Source organism: Vigna umbellata, chromosome 8, assembly GCF_029865625.1.
Source record: "Vigna umbellata cultivar VRB3 chromosome 8, Vumbellata_1.0, whole genome shotgun sequence".
Taxonomy (NCBI): domain Eukaryota; kingdom Viridiplantae; phylum Streptophyta; class Magnoliopsida; order Fabales; family Fabaceae; genus Vigna; species Vigna umbellata.
Window position 1 is genome coordinate 38,591,349 of NC_142172.1, and position 17,132 is coordinate 38,608,480.

Sequence of the window (17,132 nt, forward strand, 5' to 3'; positions counted from 1 at the left end):
ATGGAGCTACTTAGAGAGACAACATTCACAAAGGGAGGAGACCACTTACAGCAGAATCACAACTTCTACATATCTATATCTATAAACATACATATGTAAATATAGAAAGAGAAAATATAAGAAGATCAAGTGTTTTCAAGAAGCCGGAGACAGATGCCAAAAGCTTCAGATATGGTATCACATCATAGATTCACCAGTTTCTCTTCCAAGCTAATTACCCCGTTATAGAATTACAAAAATTATCATTTCACAATTCAAGAAAGAAAGAATCAGTTAGACAACATCATTATACAACATGCTCTGCTACACTAATTACCTAAGCATTGGTACAAAGTTATGTAAACAGAGATCTAATTTGTCATCGTAAAGCCTGAAAATTAATTAAAAAATACATTGAGATAAAAGAACAAAAAAATATGCTAGTATGGTATGATTCAAGCAAATATCAGTAACAACATCCAGATTCACCTCTTCATAGGGTAACAAGGATAAGGTTCTCAATAACAATAAAAATTATTATTATTATTGTTATTATTTTCTATATAAAGAAAATACAGCATACGAACATCACTTTTTTTCATACACAAGGCTAAGAATTTTTTTATTGTATTGCACGGTCGAAAGTCTAAAACTCAAGATTTATTAAATACATAAGTATACGTATCCATCACTTTATAGACATATCACCAAAAAGTCAAACCCATATTCGTAGCATCTCAACATCACAGGAAGTTAACCAAATACAAAATAGTCAACTAAATACCAAACACACCTCCCTTTCTATCATACACACCAAAATTATAAAGTCCATCCATATTTTATTGTAAACCCCTAAGTTCCTATGATGTTTTAGGAATCACAACCCAACTCAAAATTTAGTCAAACAACAACTCAAATATTCAAGCATTACTTACCAGAGTCGATAATTTATGTAAAAACACTATAATTACTCATTAATTATTCCAGCAGTATTTTCAAGATACTTAACTTTTTAGTAAAAGAAAGTTGCTGCAATTTAAGAATCAATACGAACAACTAAACTAATAAGATCATGTTTAACATAAGGAGTTGGTCTCTCACAGCATGACGAACCAAAATTTGAATCTACGCTGAAAAATTTTCCCTCATTTAATGACCACCCGTTTCGTAAGTAGAATTATCTCCGAAGAAAAGTACTTCTGACAAACCGGAAAAAATATAAGTACTACATTATACTTGCTGGTAGAATGTATTTACTTTCAACAAAAAAAGTTATTCATTTTATCTATTGTTTGTCATTAGCATAGATTAAAATAAATGTCATTTTGTAGATTCATAAAATATATGTCAGAAGTTAACATGATTGGTGCTTATAAGTTAAAAAACAAATACAAGAGTTCGCTATAAAAATAGTCCATAAGCTCACACTGCTAATATACACAACAGTCATTTTTATTTGTACACTTGGGAAGGGTATGTCGGTTCATATATTGAACAATGATCAATAACTGCATACAATTGAAAATTTCTGACAGTATGGAAAAGCATAATGCTACTTATCTATTCTTAAAAAAACCTTCAAATGTCTTTCCTTACTCTTTTACTTTTTGTTTGTGTTTATTCTGTTCATGTATAGTATGTGTTACTTATCTCTTCTGGAAATTAAGAACCTTGATACCATATGCAAAAACAAAAAGAAACAATGTGACAAAAGCAATAAGAGCCGCAACAACAACTCCAAGGAAGTCATAGTCATAGCCGAACTCTTTTCGAAGGTATGCTTTTACTGACACAGATTTGGATCCAGGCACCAGAATGTTATTAGCTTTGTCTCCCACCTGGGAAGTCACTAGGCCATATAAACTCCATGCAGTTGGACATCCCCAGTAATACCACCTCCACCATATTGGAATTTTCTGCAAAAACATGTGAAGCAGCCGATACTTTTAGTTTCTGTAAGCTGTTATTGAAGTTCTTGTGATTCAGTATAACTAAAATATCAATCAAGTCTCATTCAATTTCTCCATAAGTTGGGTGCACAAGTTAATGCTTTTTTTCTTTATCTTCTTTCCCGGTAAGTGGTTATTGAAAAGTTTATCCAAGCTGACTTTTAAGAATAGATTGCAAGAGAATTTCAACTAGTGCACTCAATGTATCATTTTTGAACTACATTTAACGCAGGCCAGTGAACAGTTTATTTAATTATTGTTTGGTATACTTACCGATTTTGGGATAATGAAGCCTGAGAATACGTTCCAAAACACTAGAAAGAAGGCCATAACAATTGCAGCAATTTGAGGGTTTGGTGTTAGAGCTGCAGTCATCATGCCATAAAGAGTGAAGTAGACAAACGAAATGAACATAAAGAAGTAGAACCACAAGAACTTATCAACTTGCCAAAGGAACCCCATCATTGAGAAAAGGATAACACTAAATGTAAATGTCTGTATTCCAACATAAATACATTCCACTGCCACCTGCAGCACAATGCTCATAGATATCATAAATTTGCTCAGTCGTTGAGAATCAGTGCGTGTTTGGATAACCACCATAATTGGAAAAGTGGAAGCAACTATTAGTTGCTGTGACTTTTAACGTGGAATTGAAATCAATTATAGAAGAATTGAAATAGTTGGTTCCAGTTTTTGGTTGGGTATCAAAACACGCTCATAAACTATCAATTATTTTTGTCTTGTTTTCTGCGAAATGATAGCTGCATTTACCTGACCAATTGCATAAGGTAGAGATGAGTACAATCCAGCTGCCTTTTCACGGTATAAGACTGTTCTTTCTATTGCAACTATGGGTTGAACGCTAGTGGTGTTGGACCCTCCAAGGAAGAAAACAGCAGTAAAGACAGCTCCCATTAGATTCATTAGATCTTGCTCCGTATCTCTGCAGAAAATGTATTTTATCCTCACTTTAGTCACATTTCATGATCGTGAAAATAGACATGGTTTTTTCCCTTTGACCATTTGCAATGACTTTTTTTTAAACAAATTGAGATAAGAAAGAGTTCTTGTAGATGGTTGTGCACTTCTATCCCATCTGTTGCATGAAGTAACAACTGACAAAATATTGACGATTCCTACAAATATTTCAACACGACCTATTTTCTTCCTGATTTTAAAATTAGGATAGGAAGTATCATCCACTATGAACAAAGCTTTAAATTGTTCTATTGGTCTCCAACTAGGAATGTATGATCATTTGATCTCACTTGATTCATGGGTTATTCTATCAAAAGTTAATCCATGTTTTCCGTAAGCACAATACACAGCAGAACATATGGACTTACATTTTCTTTCCTTTTTTCCAGAAAACGAGTCCAAAAATAACACCTATAGTTGTTGACATGAAGAGCCGGATTGCATTATACTGTGGATTCCTCCAGTAGGACAAGTTCTGTTTCCAGAAGCAAGCTATACATTGAGTAATGAAGGACTGGGAGTATTTATTAGGGAAATCAAGATCTTTTGTTCCCTCTGAAGGTGTGCTTAGCTCTTTAATAAGTTCTTGATTCCTCCTGCAAATAGTTGATGTCAGAAATGAAAAGAGAAGACCATGTATAATTTCAGATTAAAAAAGTGAAACAGTGATAGTACTCTGGGAATACAACTTCAATTAATACTTAACTGATACAATTCTGACTTCTTGTACAGTTCTGCATAGTCTACACCGAGCTGACTCTCAACTGCTGGAGAACTGATCTCCAAAGCCCAAGTTGCAGGATTATAACCTTCTTTGATTTTAGGAACTCCAGGAATAGCCTGCAAATAGATACAAGTTTATTTACTTTGAGAATCTATACATTTTGCTGTGTAGAAGTTATACTCACCTCAAAGTACTCTATAAGCTTCTGAGATTGTTGACCTAAGGGACCATTATATATGAGTTGTCCTCCTCTTTTCATCAAAAGCAGCTGAAGAGAAGGTTAAGTTAATATAGCATTGAGCCTTATTATTAACATAGAAATAATAATTTCATCTTCTAAATATTTGGAAGTTGTACCTCATCGAAAGCTTCGAATAAGTCAATGCTTGGTTGATGAATTGTGCAGACGATAGTTCTACCTGTATCCGCTGTATTTCTGACAGTGCGCATGACAATTGCTGCAGCTCTAGCATCAAGACCAGACGTTGGCTCGTCCATAAAGATGATGGAAGGATTGGCAACTAATTCTACAGCAATGGTGAGTCTCTTTCTTTGTTCAGTTGATAAACCATTAATCCCAGGAAGACCTACTATAAAATTTCTCACTGGATGTAGCTCAACAAGGTTCATAACTTCTTCCACAAACATCTGCGAGAAGAAAGACTGTTTAAGAATAATTCTTTGTAACAGTTACATCAACGAAGATAATTTTAGTAAGTAAAGCACTGCTCCAGAATTGAAAGATCAGTGGTATGACAAATGGCAAAATGTTGGAAACTTGGGCCAATGGTTTTTATAGTATGATCCTAAAGGAGAACGAGTTCATAAAAACAAAGGTTACTCTCAATTTTGAGTATGGAGATTAGGAATATATAACGTTTTATATAGAGAGAGAAATCATGAGACACACCTTCCTTGTTTTACTGTTGACCTCCTTGCCTAGACGCAACCAAGCAGAAAACATAACAGATTCGTGCACTGTGATATTTGGAGAGTGGATATCATTCTGCTCACAATATCCACTAATCCGAGCAAAAGTTGCTTGCTTTTTTGGGTAACCAGATATGTTGATGCTTCCTTCAATATAACCACCAGTTTTTCTTCCAGCTAGAACATCCATCAATGTGGTTTTTCCAGCACCAGTTACACCTACTAATGCTGTTAGTACTCCGGGCCTGAAAACACCACTGACATCTCTTAGTAGTTGAAGTCGACTCCCTTCAATTCCGTGTTTTTCCATTTCCTGATATGAACAACAGTGTTAACATATTGTACACTGGAAGATTAACACAAATGTAAAAGTAGTTGATGAACACAGATATTTGTCAAAAGTAGGAAAAGAAAGTAGTGAGAAACAATGCTGAAGCGAATGACAGTTGGAGATTAAACTTGGACTAGAGTGTGTAGAATTTACGGTTGGCATATTGATGTAGTAATTCACGTGATCAAAGGCAATCGACAGAGGCCTAAAGGGTAACACCATTCCCCTCTTGGTTGTTAAAGTGTCTTCTTCAGGAGTTGAATTCTCTCGGCTGTTTTTTTCTGCCATATCAATATCTAACCATTTAGTTTGTATTGAAAAGAAATACATTATAATAGCAGACATACATTTGGTGTAAATAACAATTGAGTATGAAATTAAAGTTGAAAACATGACAAAATCCTAGCAAAGCTCAGATAGAAAATTCATTTCAAACCATGCAGGGCAAAGTACTCATTGTGATGAAAGTTATGAAACCGAGAAACTTGGTGGTGTTGAACGTTGCAGCAAGAAAGTTTAAGGACCATTTGGTTTAACAAATATTTTTTCACTTTGTTTCCTGATTTTTGAAGTTTATACGGGAAAAACTGAAAACAGAAAATAAAAGGAAAACAATAAAAGGTATTATTTCCTGTACAAACACTGAATAACAGGAAACGAAGCAGAAACAGAAACTGAAACTAGAAAACATTCTCTCAAATTTTACAATATATGCAAAGAAAGAAAAAGGTAAGATTGCTTTCAAATGATTTACCAGCTGAAATGAAACTCCTTTCTTCAGCTCCTTTTTTCTCGATTTTCTCCTCTATAATAATAGATTTAGAATCTCCATATGCTGGTATTCAAGATGTTGTCAGAGACAGTTTTATGGCAGTAGGAGAAACAAGCAGCAGTAGAGAACTTACGATTCAGAAATGTCAAAGCAATTATGAAACAAATGTTGAAAAGCAGAGAAAAGCCTAGAAGAGCACCGATACATATCCAGTACCAATATTCTTCAGTATACATGCTTCTAACCTTGAGAAGGGCCTCCCCAACTGTACGCCCAGGAATTCTCCTGTCCACGTTGGGCTGGAAAGTAGATAAAAGAATTCAGTTTTCAAAAGAAATTGTAAAAGAGAAAAATTATCCGCATGTTTAAAGATCTTACAGCACTCCATCTCGGGGCAAGGAATTCATTGATAGCAATGGCGTTCTGACCATACATCATAGGAGAAACATAATAGCCCCATTTCATCCAGGGTTCAAGGTTATCTGTAAAGGAAATTATTCAAGTTGCATGAACATTCTTCTTGGCACAGTTACTTGAGTGAATGTGTAGTGCTTTCCGTCATGCATAATTCCATTTTCATTTTACTAGTTGAGTAGAGAACGCAGAAGAATAATGAGGCTCACCTTTGGCAATAATGAACCCACCAAGAACATAAATGAGTAGCAGTACAAAGAAACCAAAAGTGTTTGCCACAACCTGTGTTCTCCCAAGAGCAGCAATGAATCGGAACAGTGAGATACCCATTTGGTGGACGCAGACAAATGCTAAGAACTGACCAAAAAATCTGCAATAATTGCTTAGATTTATTACTGAAGACAGTTAACTTCTGGCTACTTGCAAGTCAATAAAACAAATGAACATGGAAAGTGTGCAATTAGTTACACTTTCAAAAGAATACTCCCAGAGTACAAAACTGTTTATAAAGTCATTCTGCAGCATGCACCAAATAGTACCATGAAAGTCTAAAACACACGCACACATAGATAACAAATCATAAACACGCCATGATTCAATTAGCAATTTTCATCCAAGGAATGAAAACAAGTTATAGTAGATCTACATGTAGCAGTATAAACTTCTGGAATGGTTGATTCTTTTAAATGAATTAGCATACTTTCATACCTACTTGCAGCTGGAGCATACCCTACGGTGTAGTAAGTAAGGACAACCCATAATCCGGACTCTACAATAGAGAGAGGAATTCGAAAGATCCATATGGGAAGTGCAAAAGCCCATGCTGGATAAAACAGTGAATCTCTTTGCTTGAAGAAAACCGGAAGTCTAAAAATAGTCATTGCAAGCTCAGCCATTCCATTGAACATTATGTTTGTGAGGCTAAAGAACAGTGCACCATAGTATTTTACCCCATCCTCAAGGTGACCACTTCTCATTTGTGTCCTAAAAAACACTGTCATAGTAATCAATGACATTATCGTAATCTGAGTAGTTTTAAATATGTATAGAAAAGCACTGCGCTTCATCAGTAGCCACTCTCTTGCAAAGCATGCCTTCAAGAGTTCTAGTTTTGAGATCCCATATTTATCTTTAACCAAAGCAGCAGGGTGAGTTTTGGCACGGTCATAAGGAACCTGAAGTTCTTGGGAAAGTTGTTGGCCAATGCCAAAATCGTTGAAGTGAGCTACAAACTGAGGAACGCTGACATAATGGTAAGGCTTGTCCCTTGCGAACCAGTATTGCTCTTGGTCCTTTCTGGAAGTAACCTCCTGTAAGAAGTCTGCAACACCTTTCCTTTCGGGGCATTTGAAGCCCACACTCTCGAAAAAGCTGAGAACACTCTCACGTGGACCTTGATAGACAATGTGGCCTTCTGAAAGCAAGATTATGTCATCAAAAAGGTTAAATGCTTCTGGTGCAGGCTGTAAAAGAGAGATTATCATTGTTACATCCATCACATGCACTAGCTGCTTCAAGAACTTGACTATTTGGAAGGTTGTGGAACTATCCAAACCAGTTGAAATCTCATCCATTAAGAACACTTTTGCAGGTCCCACCAACATCTCACCTGCATCCATGATATGAAAGCCAGTGCTTGAGCATTGAACAAACACGAGATTTTGAAATGGAAAGAAGTAATTGAAGGAGACATTCATCTTAGTAAGATAAAACTTTCTTATAATTTTTTCTCATACCTGTAGTTAACCTCTTTTTCTCTCCACCAGATATTCCCCTCCTCATCTCATCTCCCACCAAAGTATCAGCACATATTTCCAATCCAAGAACCTGAGTTCATTGTCTTTGATATGTCAGATGGCAAGAAACCTGATATAGCGACGGAAAACACAGTGATCAAATAGAAATAGAGGAACCAAACCTTGAGAACATAATCTGTAATGAGACTTGTTTCTTGACCTTCCACTGCTGTGGCTTTCATGAAGGCATCTATCTCTGGATCTGGTTTAAGTCCAGCCTGTTTTTCTCGCTTTATCAATTCTAATAGTAGCTCATGCCGTGTTCCAACTCCCAAGCAGCGTCCAGAAAAATCTAGCGTTTCTCTTACTGTCATCTCTCCATGATGAACATTATGCTGACTAATATAAGCACATGTTCTTTGAGGAACAAATTCTGATAACTCATGACCACAGTAAGTGACTCTTCCGGAAACCTGTTGATGAACAAATTTGATGATGCCATTGTCAAAACTTGGATTTTTTACTGTTTATTTACTTGACTTCTTTATCTATGATCCATAGGTGAGAAGAAGTACAATATATAATCACAATTCTGGGAAACCAATCATATTCATCGTGTAAGAAATAATGCACATATAAATATAGAAGAATGAGCACAAAATTTTAACAATGAAAATCCTTAAAAACAAGACAAGGCACTGTCCAGTTTATTAAAGATGGAGCAAGAGGATAGCCAACCCTTAAATCCCTGTCCAGTTTCCCAGCAAGTGCTTGCAACAGTGTAGTTTTTCCTGATCTTGGGGGCCCCAAAAGCAAGGTCAATCTGGAGAGTGTTTGAGAAAGTTTATACAGAGAAAAGGCATAAAAAATAACAATAAGAAGTTAGCAACATAGTTTGTGTATTTTTCTAAATGCATTTCTTTGATTTGAAACAGAACGGGACACATTTCCCTATAGAAAATATTTTGTGCAGACTTCAACAGGATCAACAACAACAAAATCTTTGTTATTCAACTGTGATCGCAATTCTATCAAAAGCCTTTTTTTTTTCTTTTGTTTTTCTCATTTGACATAAGGTGAGGTTCAATTGAGACTAAGATCCTGCTACTACAGAACAATGTTAATACTCTTTTTTAAGTTTTAGAAAATGTACACTGCAACACCGATTTAACTTGTGTGAAGTACCTTGCAGGCTTGACAATTCCACTAACACCTTGGAGTATCTTGATAACTGTTTTCTTTGATGGAAGAAGATTAACTGATCCAAGAACTCTCTGTTTGCCACAAACCAAGAAGAAGAAAATATCATTGGACAAATGCTTTAAAAGACTTCAAATCAAATAACTAAGGTTATTGGACTTAAAAGAAAAATGTTGAGGTTGATGGCTGGTGATATAAATAAATTACCTTATACAAAATTAGAAAATAAACATTTAAAAAAATTTCTTCAAGTTTATACACATTAATTTTATTTTTTTAAAGTTAATTTAGTTTTTTCTTATAATTTTGTTTTCTTTAAAAATCTTTATTTTTTCTTAAGAGACCCACACTTTTATTTCATTATCTCAAATTTTTTTAAATTTGTTTGTGATAATATAGAGGTAACACCATTGGCAATGAAAACATTTTTTATTATTTTTTCTCTCATAATACGTAATTTTATCACTTATATAAATAAATCTATTTTTCTCCAGAAAAAAAAATGCTCAAATATAAAAATATTCACATAATGAATATAAAATTGACTTAAAATCTATAGTTTAATAAACATGCGTATAAATTTTTTATTGGCCGTGACCTTTAAGAAAGTTAATACAAAAAACCATATAAACTGTAGTACACAGAAAATGTAATTTGGTAGCAATCATAAGCAGGAAAATATATTCTTAAATTTATCTTACTTTGCTATTAGCAGTTAAAATATTTACTTCTGGATATAACATAAACAAATATGTAAGGAAAAAATATTTTGGACAAAAATTAAAGTTTCTTTCTTGAATTTTTTTTTCTGTCGCCCATATTTTGTTATGATATTTGTCTAGTGTGTATTAAATTAAGCGTGAATGCAGGTAGGTGTTACATGAGAGTAGGTCCATTAAAGGAGATTTCAAGATCAAAGTTAGGAACATGTAATGTTCAACTATTTAAAACTATTCACACCCAACAACACAAAAGGTTCTTCCTCAACTACTTTTTCTTAGCTTCCTATTTTCTTTCTCCACAAAAAAAAAAACAAATATATATATATACATATATATATGGAAAAGAAAAAAAAGAATTGTGGAAAATAACTTTTTTAGTTAAAGATTAAAACAAAATATCATATGTACTATTAGCCGTAGTTTAACTTTTATTATTTAACCATAGAGAAACATGTGATGATTTAATAGATGTTAAAGAGTATAAATTACCTGTATACTTTTTTCTTCTTCTTTTTTTTATCTAAAATGATCTAATTAGTTTGGATTGATAAATCTATGAATCCAACTTGTTGATTGTGTGTTAAACTATATAAAGTCATTATATATATATATATATATATATATATATATATATATATATATATATATATATATATATATATATATATATTGTTTTAGAAAACTATTATATTATTGGTAATAACAGGTAACACCCAACACTCTTAAGTCTCATTTAAAGTTTTTTTTTCATAAACATTGACACTCATTCAAATATATTTAAGTACTATCGCTTTTGTTTCTTGATTTTCTAAAACAGTCCACACATTTTATTTAGGCTTACGTGTTTAGTATTTAGACATCATGATTTTTATATTTAATATTTTGTAATTGAAAGAATTTGTTTATCGTAAATTTATTTATATAAAAAGATATTTGTTCTGTATAATTTTCAAGTTAAAAAAATAGTACATGAAGAAAAAGAAACAAATTCCTTAAACTTGTAAAAATATAATAATTTAATTGAAAAACTGAAGATTATATTTTTTTAGTTGATTCGTGTTAAACATTTTTTTTAATATTTTTAAATTTATGTTAGATATTATTATGTGTTAAAATTAATGAATTTTAAGCATTATATTATCATATTTTTAAATAGAAAGATTAATGTTTTACTTCATTGTCTTTAAATAGAAAATTTATTGGAATTTTCCTAACTTAAAACCATTATTTGTTAGTTGATGAAATTTGTGTAAAAATTTTGAGTTAATAAAAAAATTAAAAAGAAAGTCTTTACTGAAAAGATATTTGTTATGCGATATCAAAGAATTACTTATATTTTCCAAAGCAATTTAAAATTTTCAGTTGATTATAATGTTATCACACTAAACATTTTGTTTGACAGAGAGAATAGAAATTTATCAATAAATAGAAATAAATAAAAGGTATTGATGAAAATAAGTGAAAAAACGTCTTTAAAATAAAGAAAAAAGAAGAAATAAGAAAATAAAAATAAAAAATAGAATAAAAGAGTACTGATAAGCCACACCACTTTTAAATTTATTTTTTCAAACTACCTCCATCAATTATTCCTATTTATTTTTATTTTCACCCATTTATTCATTTCTCATTACCCAGAAAAATGCATGTGAATACAAAAAAGAACCTCTCTTTTGATATATTTAAATATAACATCTTGACCCTTAGTACTAACTTTTATCCCTATGAAATTTCAGTTTTAATTTAAAAAATATTAAAAACACGCCTAAATATATGATTCTAATTTTTTTCAGAGGTAATATATTATACAGATTATTAAATGAAACTTTAACTTTAGTTAATAAATACTAAATTTATATGTGTCAGATGGAAAAAACTTCTTCAGCTGATTCAGAAGTGAACAACATCAACTCATCGTGTCCCCTTGATGAGAAATGTAATATCTTTTGGCTACAAAATTGGAACATTATCTTCTAAAATGACATGACTCTAGCAAGGGAATTTGTTGAAAATCATTTAGCTAAGAGAAAAGAAGAACCAAACACAACATTATCGGCTTCATGTCAGAACCAAATAATTCAAATCTATAATGCTTGCCGACATGGTCTTTCACGACAAAATTCTTGCACTAGATATTATCAAGAACAAGTCTTGCTTTTGCTTCTGTTCTTTTCTATAAAAAATAATAATTAAGAGTGCTAAAAAAAGTTATGTTCCTTTAAGTAAATACCATTAGAAGAAGGTATTATTATGATCACATCATACCTGTTGAATCAGAATTTATTACTATCAGTAACCTATCTTGGTAGTTGGTAATGAATGCACTCATAATAGTTTTATACTATCTAAAAAATATATGTTCTTTTTTATGAATTCTTGAACGTATGATTGGTTTTAAAATCTAATTAGAATTATATTCCCTTAAATAGTTTTATTAAAAAAATTGATATGTTAAATGGTTTTCTTAATCAGTCTTAATGACTTACCTTATGAAAATAAAATTGAAAGATTGTATTGTAAAAAGTATTTATATATATACGTAAAATTACTATCTAAAATATTTTTAATGAAACCTTTTTTACTTAATTCATCAATTGATGTTATATATACTTTTATAATTTACAATAAGTTCAGTCGTATGTTTCCGTATTCAGTTTTTTGAAATTCTAGTTATTTGATATTTATTGAGAGAAGGAAACAAAAATTTGATGCTGTGATTTGATTGTAAGACAACTTTCAGAAAAGAGTAAAATCATGTCAATTAGTTTATTTTTGGTATGTGATGTCAGATTTGCAGTGAGTAAAATCATTCTCAGAGAAAAAGAAAGTGTGTTAAGAACAAAGGATATCAAAGCATTTTTCAGTATTTTATGATTACTAACGTATTGAAGATAATTAATAAAAACATTAAAATTAAATAAAATATTATCCATAATTATTTGTAAATTTTGTTCATTATTTCTTTAATCTAATGCTTTTATCTTAAGATCTTATTAACTATTATCCGACGTCACAACTATTGGTTAAACTAAAGGATTAGAAATCATATAAAAGCGTATTTAAAAATCATATTTAAAACCATTTTACAATTGAATTGTTTCTTTGTACATATTATTATTATATTTTAAAAATTTGCACACATATTACTTATATATTAAAAATATAATAAGGTATTTACATATTTCTAAAAAATACTTTGCTTTATCAGTTTTGTTTTAATGATGTCGTTGTGTAAATTAAACTAGTATTATGATAAAATGTGTCAAAAAAAAAATAGATGATAAAATGTCTAAACATTGAAATTTTCGTAATAAAATGTATTGAAAAACTCATAATAAATTTGAAAAGCATGAATAGAAAATTATTCAATTTGATAACAATTGTTGAGTAATAAAATGTATAATTAAACCGAAATTACAAAGAATAAGTTTTCAAGTATCTCATTAAAAAAATATCTTAACTTTACAACAATATTTCGACAATATAGGAACACTATTTGTTATTAATTGAGAAACATTATGTCCACATTATTAAATGTTATAATTACTCGCTTGTTCCTATATTGTTTATCACTTTAAGAATTTTAATGTATTTAAAAGAATTATGACAAAAACTAAGCCAAAAAACATTAATTGATTTTATTGACATTGCTGTTTATTTATTTAAACAGTCTAACTCATAAATATTTAACTAATCTGTAACTATATTCTGTCTCTTTTAATAAAATATTCGAGTTAAAAAATTACTATTAATTTGTATAGTTAATATTAACTAGACATTAAGTAATAGCTAAGGAACCGGTGAATTTAGGTTTAGGGTTTGACTATTTATTTTGTTAGTTTTACGTGTTCTTAAAATATAAAAAGATACACATTTTTATTATGAATATTGTTTCTTTATTTTATAAACTTAATTCTTTGATATTAATAGAAAAAATATATTAAAATTAAATTTTAGTAAGTTATTAATATATTTTAAATCATTTAATTAAATTCTTCAATTTGAGTTAATGTCATATGGAGTTGTGAAATGGATTAGCTAAAGGTGGAAAGTGGGTTAGCCTGACCTAATTTGAATTTTTTTCGTAATATTTTATGATTCAAGGACTAGCTCATATGCTAGTTCATTTGTTTTTAATTTATATTTAATAATTTAAAAGTAATAAATTAAATCACAGTGTGGTATAAAACAAGTTGGATTCTTTGAAGTATTTTTTTAGTTTGGTTACGCACATTTAATATCTTGAATTTGTTTAAATTAGTTGGATTCAGTTTAAGTAAAATTTTCAAATTATAAGTCATTTTACTGAAGTATATATTTGATTGATCATGTGAAATTCATTTTTAATAAAAACAAAATATTTTCACACACATAAATTTATTATATTTATTTAATATTATTTATTTTATTTTTTATTCTTTTCTTTTAAAAAAATGTAAAAAATTTATTTTTTTATGACTATTTTATTTTTGTATAATGTATAAAATGAATGAATGTAACATTGGGTAACCGTACCATTAATCTTTTACCAACCCTAGTTTTGTGAAGAAAAAAAATATTTTTAAGGAATTTATCTGTGGATTTCTGAATCCACATCCCTTTAAGCAAGTTTATCATTAACTGATGAAACAATGTATTTTTAGAAAATGAAGAGCATAGGGAGAAGCAAGTATAAAACACAAGTTGTTATGTATTAATTTTCTTGAATGTATCAGTGTGGATGGTTTTTAGTTAGTATCAAAACTATAAAGGGAAGAAACAAAATACCTCCATCGCATTCATGGTGGAGTTCACCAAGGTTGGCAGTGCTCTGCTTCCATTAAATGCATCTCCTTCCACAAACAAATCTTCAAATCGGACTTCAACTTTTGGAATCTCTATACCCACCCTGATCAACACAACAAATTTAACATGAAACTTCGTAATCAACATCCTTTCAAGCCACACAACAAATTAACATACGAAGAATTTCTAGTCCAAACATGACAGACAGACAGACAGCAACTGCGGAAAAAAAAGTGAATAAACAAACACCTTCTTATGTCGGTGAAATGATAAAGAAAATAATAGAAGCTGACCTATCAATCCTCTCCCTCATGCGACGGAGAAACCTCTCGTTGTCTTGTTCAACGGTGGTTAGAATGGCATGGAGGAGTTTCTTCTTGTTCTGAAAACCTAGGTTGGATATATCGACCTCTTCATAATCGAAGGTTCCGGTCTCTTCTAAGACCCTTTTGACGAGGCTTTTCCTTAGCCTTTCAAATGTTGGAAGCCTCTCTATGGCTGCCCACTTGAGCTCTTCTTCATCATCGTCATGATGATCCAATCTTGTGCTTCTGTCAAAGACATCACCACCATGTCCAGCACCCCACACCTCAGAAACACCAGCTGACACCCAGCTTCTTCTGCTCAGAGATCCTATGCTCATCCTCAAGCTGCTCACTGACCGCACCACCCCATCTGCATCCACCCCTTCCTCCATCTCTGTGAGCTTTCACCGATAGATGGAGTGAAAGTGATAGTTCTTGTGAGTGGGAAAGCCAAAATGATGGGAAATTTTCTCAAGCCCCAAATCATTTATTTGTGACTCAATTTTAAAAGCTTCCACCGGATTGCTTCAAACCAACCGTTCTGATTGCTCAGTTGCTATGAATAATGGCTGTCAACTCTTTTTTTTTTTTTTTTATCTGTACTTATTTTCAAAATGAAGGTATGTGTGGGGCCTTCACTTTATGTTTTTTTAGTTCATTTTGTCAAGGGAAGTTTCCTTACAAAATATATTTTCCATTTTTGCTTTAAATTTATATATATTTTTAAAGCCAGAAGATGGAAGAAAATGTTTCTTATATAAACTATTTTAAATATAAAAGAAAAAAAATAGATGAGGATCAAATGATATTTTTTATTCAAAATAAAACCAAAAATATCTTTTTGACTTTAAAATTATGTCTTTGACCTTGCTAATTATTAAAAATTATGCTTTTCAAGGTACAAACAACACCCTGTTCTTTCTATACGAGTAATTATTAAATAGCGCTAAATAATGTAGTTTTTAATTAATAATCACATGTATCTCATTAAAGATTAATTAAGTTTTTAAATCTTTGAATTTTATTAACCAATAATCACATATCAACGTTTTCAAATAAAAAAGTAAAATATATATTATCATATGAATATAATCCTCATATCTATCAAATAAATTTTGCACACAGTTCCATACACAGATAGGTCACAAATGCTATTAGTAACTAGAGGAAGTTTTTTCAACGAAACTTCTTCAGTTTGTCCATACGAAGCTAAAACAAGTGGTTCCGTAACCCTATACGTGACTAGTTTCTATATTTTAAGATAGCATAATAAACAAATACAGTGAAATGTCATGAAACCACCATTTCCTTCTGCAGAATGGGTACGGTTGTAATCCAACAATTGCGATTTTTAATTATGCGTTAATAAAGGAAATTTATTTTTATAACTGATATTTTACTGTAAGCATTTTACCTTAAATTTTATCTTCATTAATATAAATAAATTTATTATTTTAACTTTTTATTTTAAAATTATTTTTTAATTTCAATAATTAGCACTATAAAATTATAAAAATTATCTATTTTATATTTATTTTCTATTTTCATATTTTTTTTATAAACTTAATAACAAAAATTAGTTTTTGTCTTTTCATTATTATTAATAGAGAAAAGAAGACCCACATATATATTTTCACTTATTAGTATAAAGAAATTAAGGTAAGGGGTTGAGCTCTGAAAGCTACATCCTGAGAAAGTGATCCTTACTGACTTGTTATTACTATGCATGTCCCACGTACAATCTATTTAATCCTGTTAGGTAAAGATGAATAAGTCCTACTCATGTGACATCACATGACACCAAAATTAAAGTTAAGCTTCTTTTATAATAAAAGTAAGAGAATAAATTACACTAAGCACGAGAAATACTCTACTTTTGTGTTATATTTTACTTTTTTTTTATTGCTTAAGACACATTACACCGGTATTTTTTGTTCTTTAAAAAAATATTACCGTGTCCATATCCTAAGAAGAAGATTACGGTATACAATTTCACATAACTAAGAAAGATTAACTTTATTTAATTTAAATGTTTAGAAGTTTGGAATCTAATCTTAAAACGTTTATATTTAATGAATAAAGTTAATCACTTGTTTATATTTAGATATTTTAGCCGTTTTTATTTGTATGTTTAGAAAATACAAAATTAATGTGTGTCTAATTCGAGTAAAGACGAATGAGGAAGAAGTCGAAGGTAAATCGAGTCAATTTTGATATTGGATTTAATTTATTTTTCGTTCATATTTTGTGTATTTTTGTTTATATATTTATATTTTGTTTTTATATTGTTTTAAATAGTTATATATA

General features: G+C 30.6%; 1 protein-coding gene across 1 annotated transcript; it reads right to left on the reverse strand.

Annotated features, from left to right (window-relative positions):
- Positions 1-1,415: 1,415 nt before the first annotated feature.
- Positions 1,416-15,369, reverse strand: LOC124840904 (pleiotropic drug resistance protein 2-like). The gene is made up of 20 exons (XM_047317043.2): positions 14,814-15,369; positions 14,503-14,623; positions 9,002-9,090; positions 8,555-8,639; positions 7,999-8,289; positions 7,817-7,907; positions 6,789-7,689; positions 6,290-6,450; positions 6,045-6,148; positions 5,800-5,965; positions 5,649-5,729; positions 5,048-5,175; positions 4,544-4,876; positions 3,991-4,281; positions 3,818-3,901; positions 3,616-3,749; positions 3,278-3,505; positions 2,703-2,874; positions 2,202-2,456; positions 1,416-1,895 (listed from the first exon to the last, which is right to left on the reverse strand). Exons 1-20 carry the CDS (start codon positions 15,215-15,217, stop codon positions 1,626-1,628), a joined length of 4,389 nt encoding a protein of 1,462 aa, XP_047172999.2. The 5' UTR covers positions 15,218-15,369; the 3' UTR covers positions 1,416-1,625.
- Positions 15,370-17,132: the final 1,763 nt, after the last annotated feature.

What these genes read in the sequence shown, in the direction of transcription:
- LOC124840904 (XM_047317043.2), bottom strand. Translation starts at nt 15,217, where the DNA reads ATGGAGGAAGGGGTGGATGCAGATGGGGTGGTGCGGTCAGTGAGCAGC. An exon ending in GAAAAAGAGGTTAACTACAG is followed by an intron (nt 7,690 to 7,816) that starts GTATGAGAAAAA and finishes TCATGGATGCAG; the next exon opens with GTGAGATGTTGGTGGGACCT. An exon ending in TCAACAGTAAAACAAGGAAG is followed by an intron (nt 4,282 to 4,543) that starts GTGTGTCTCATG and finishes TTCTTCTCGCAG; the next exon opens with ATGTTTGTGGAAGAAGTTAT.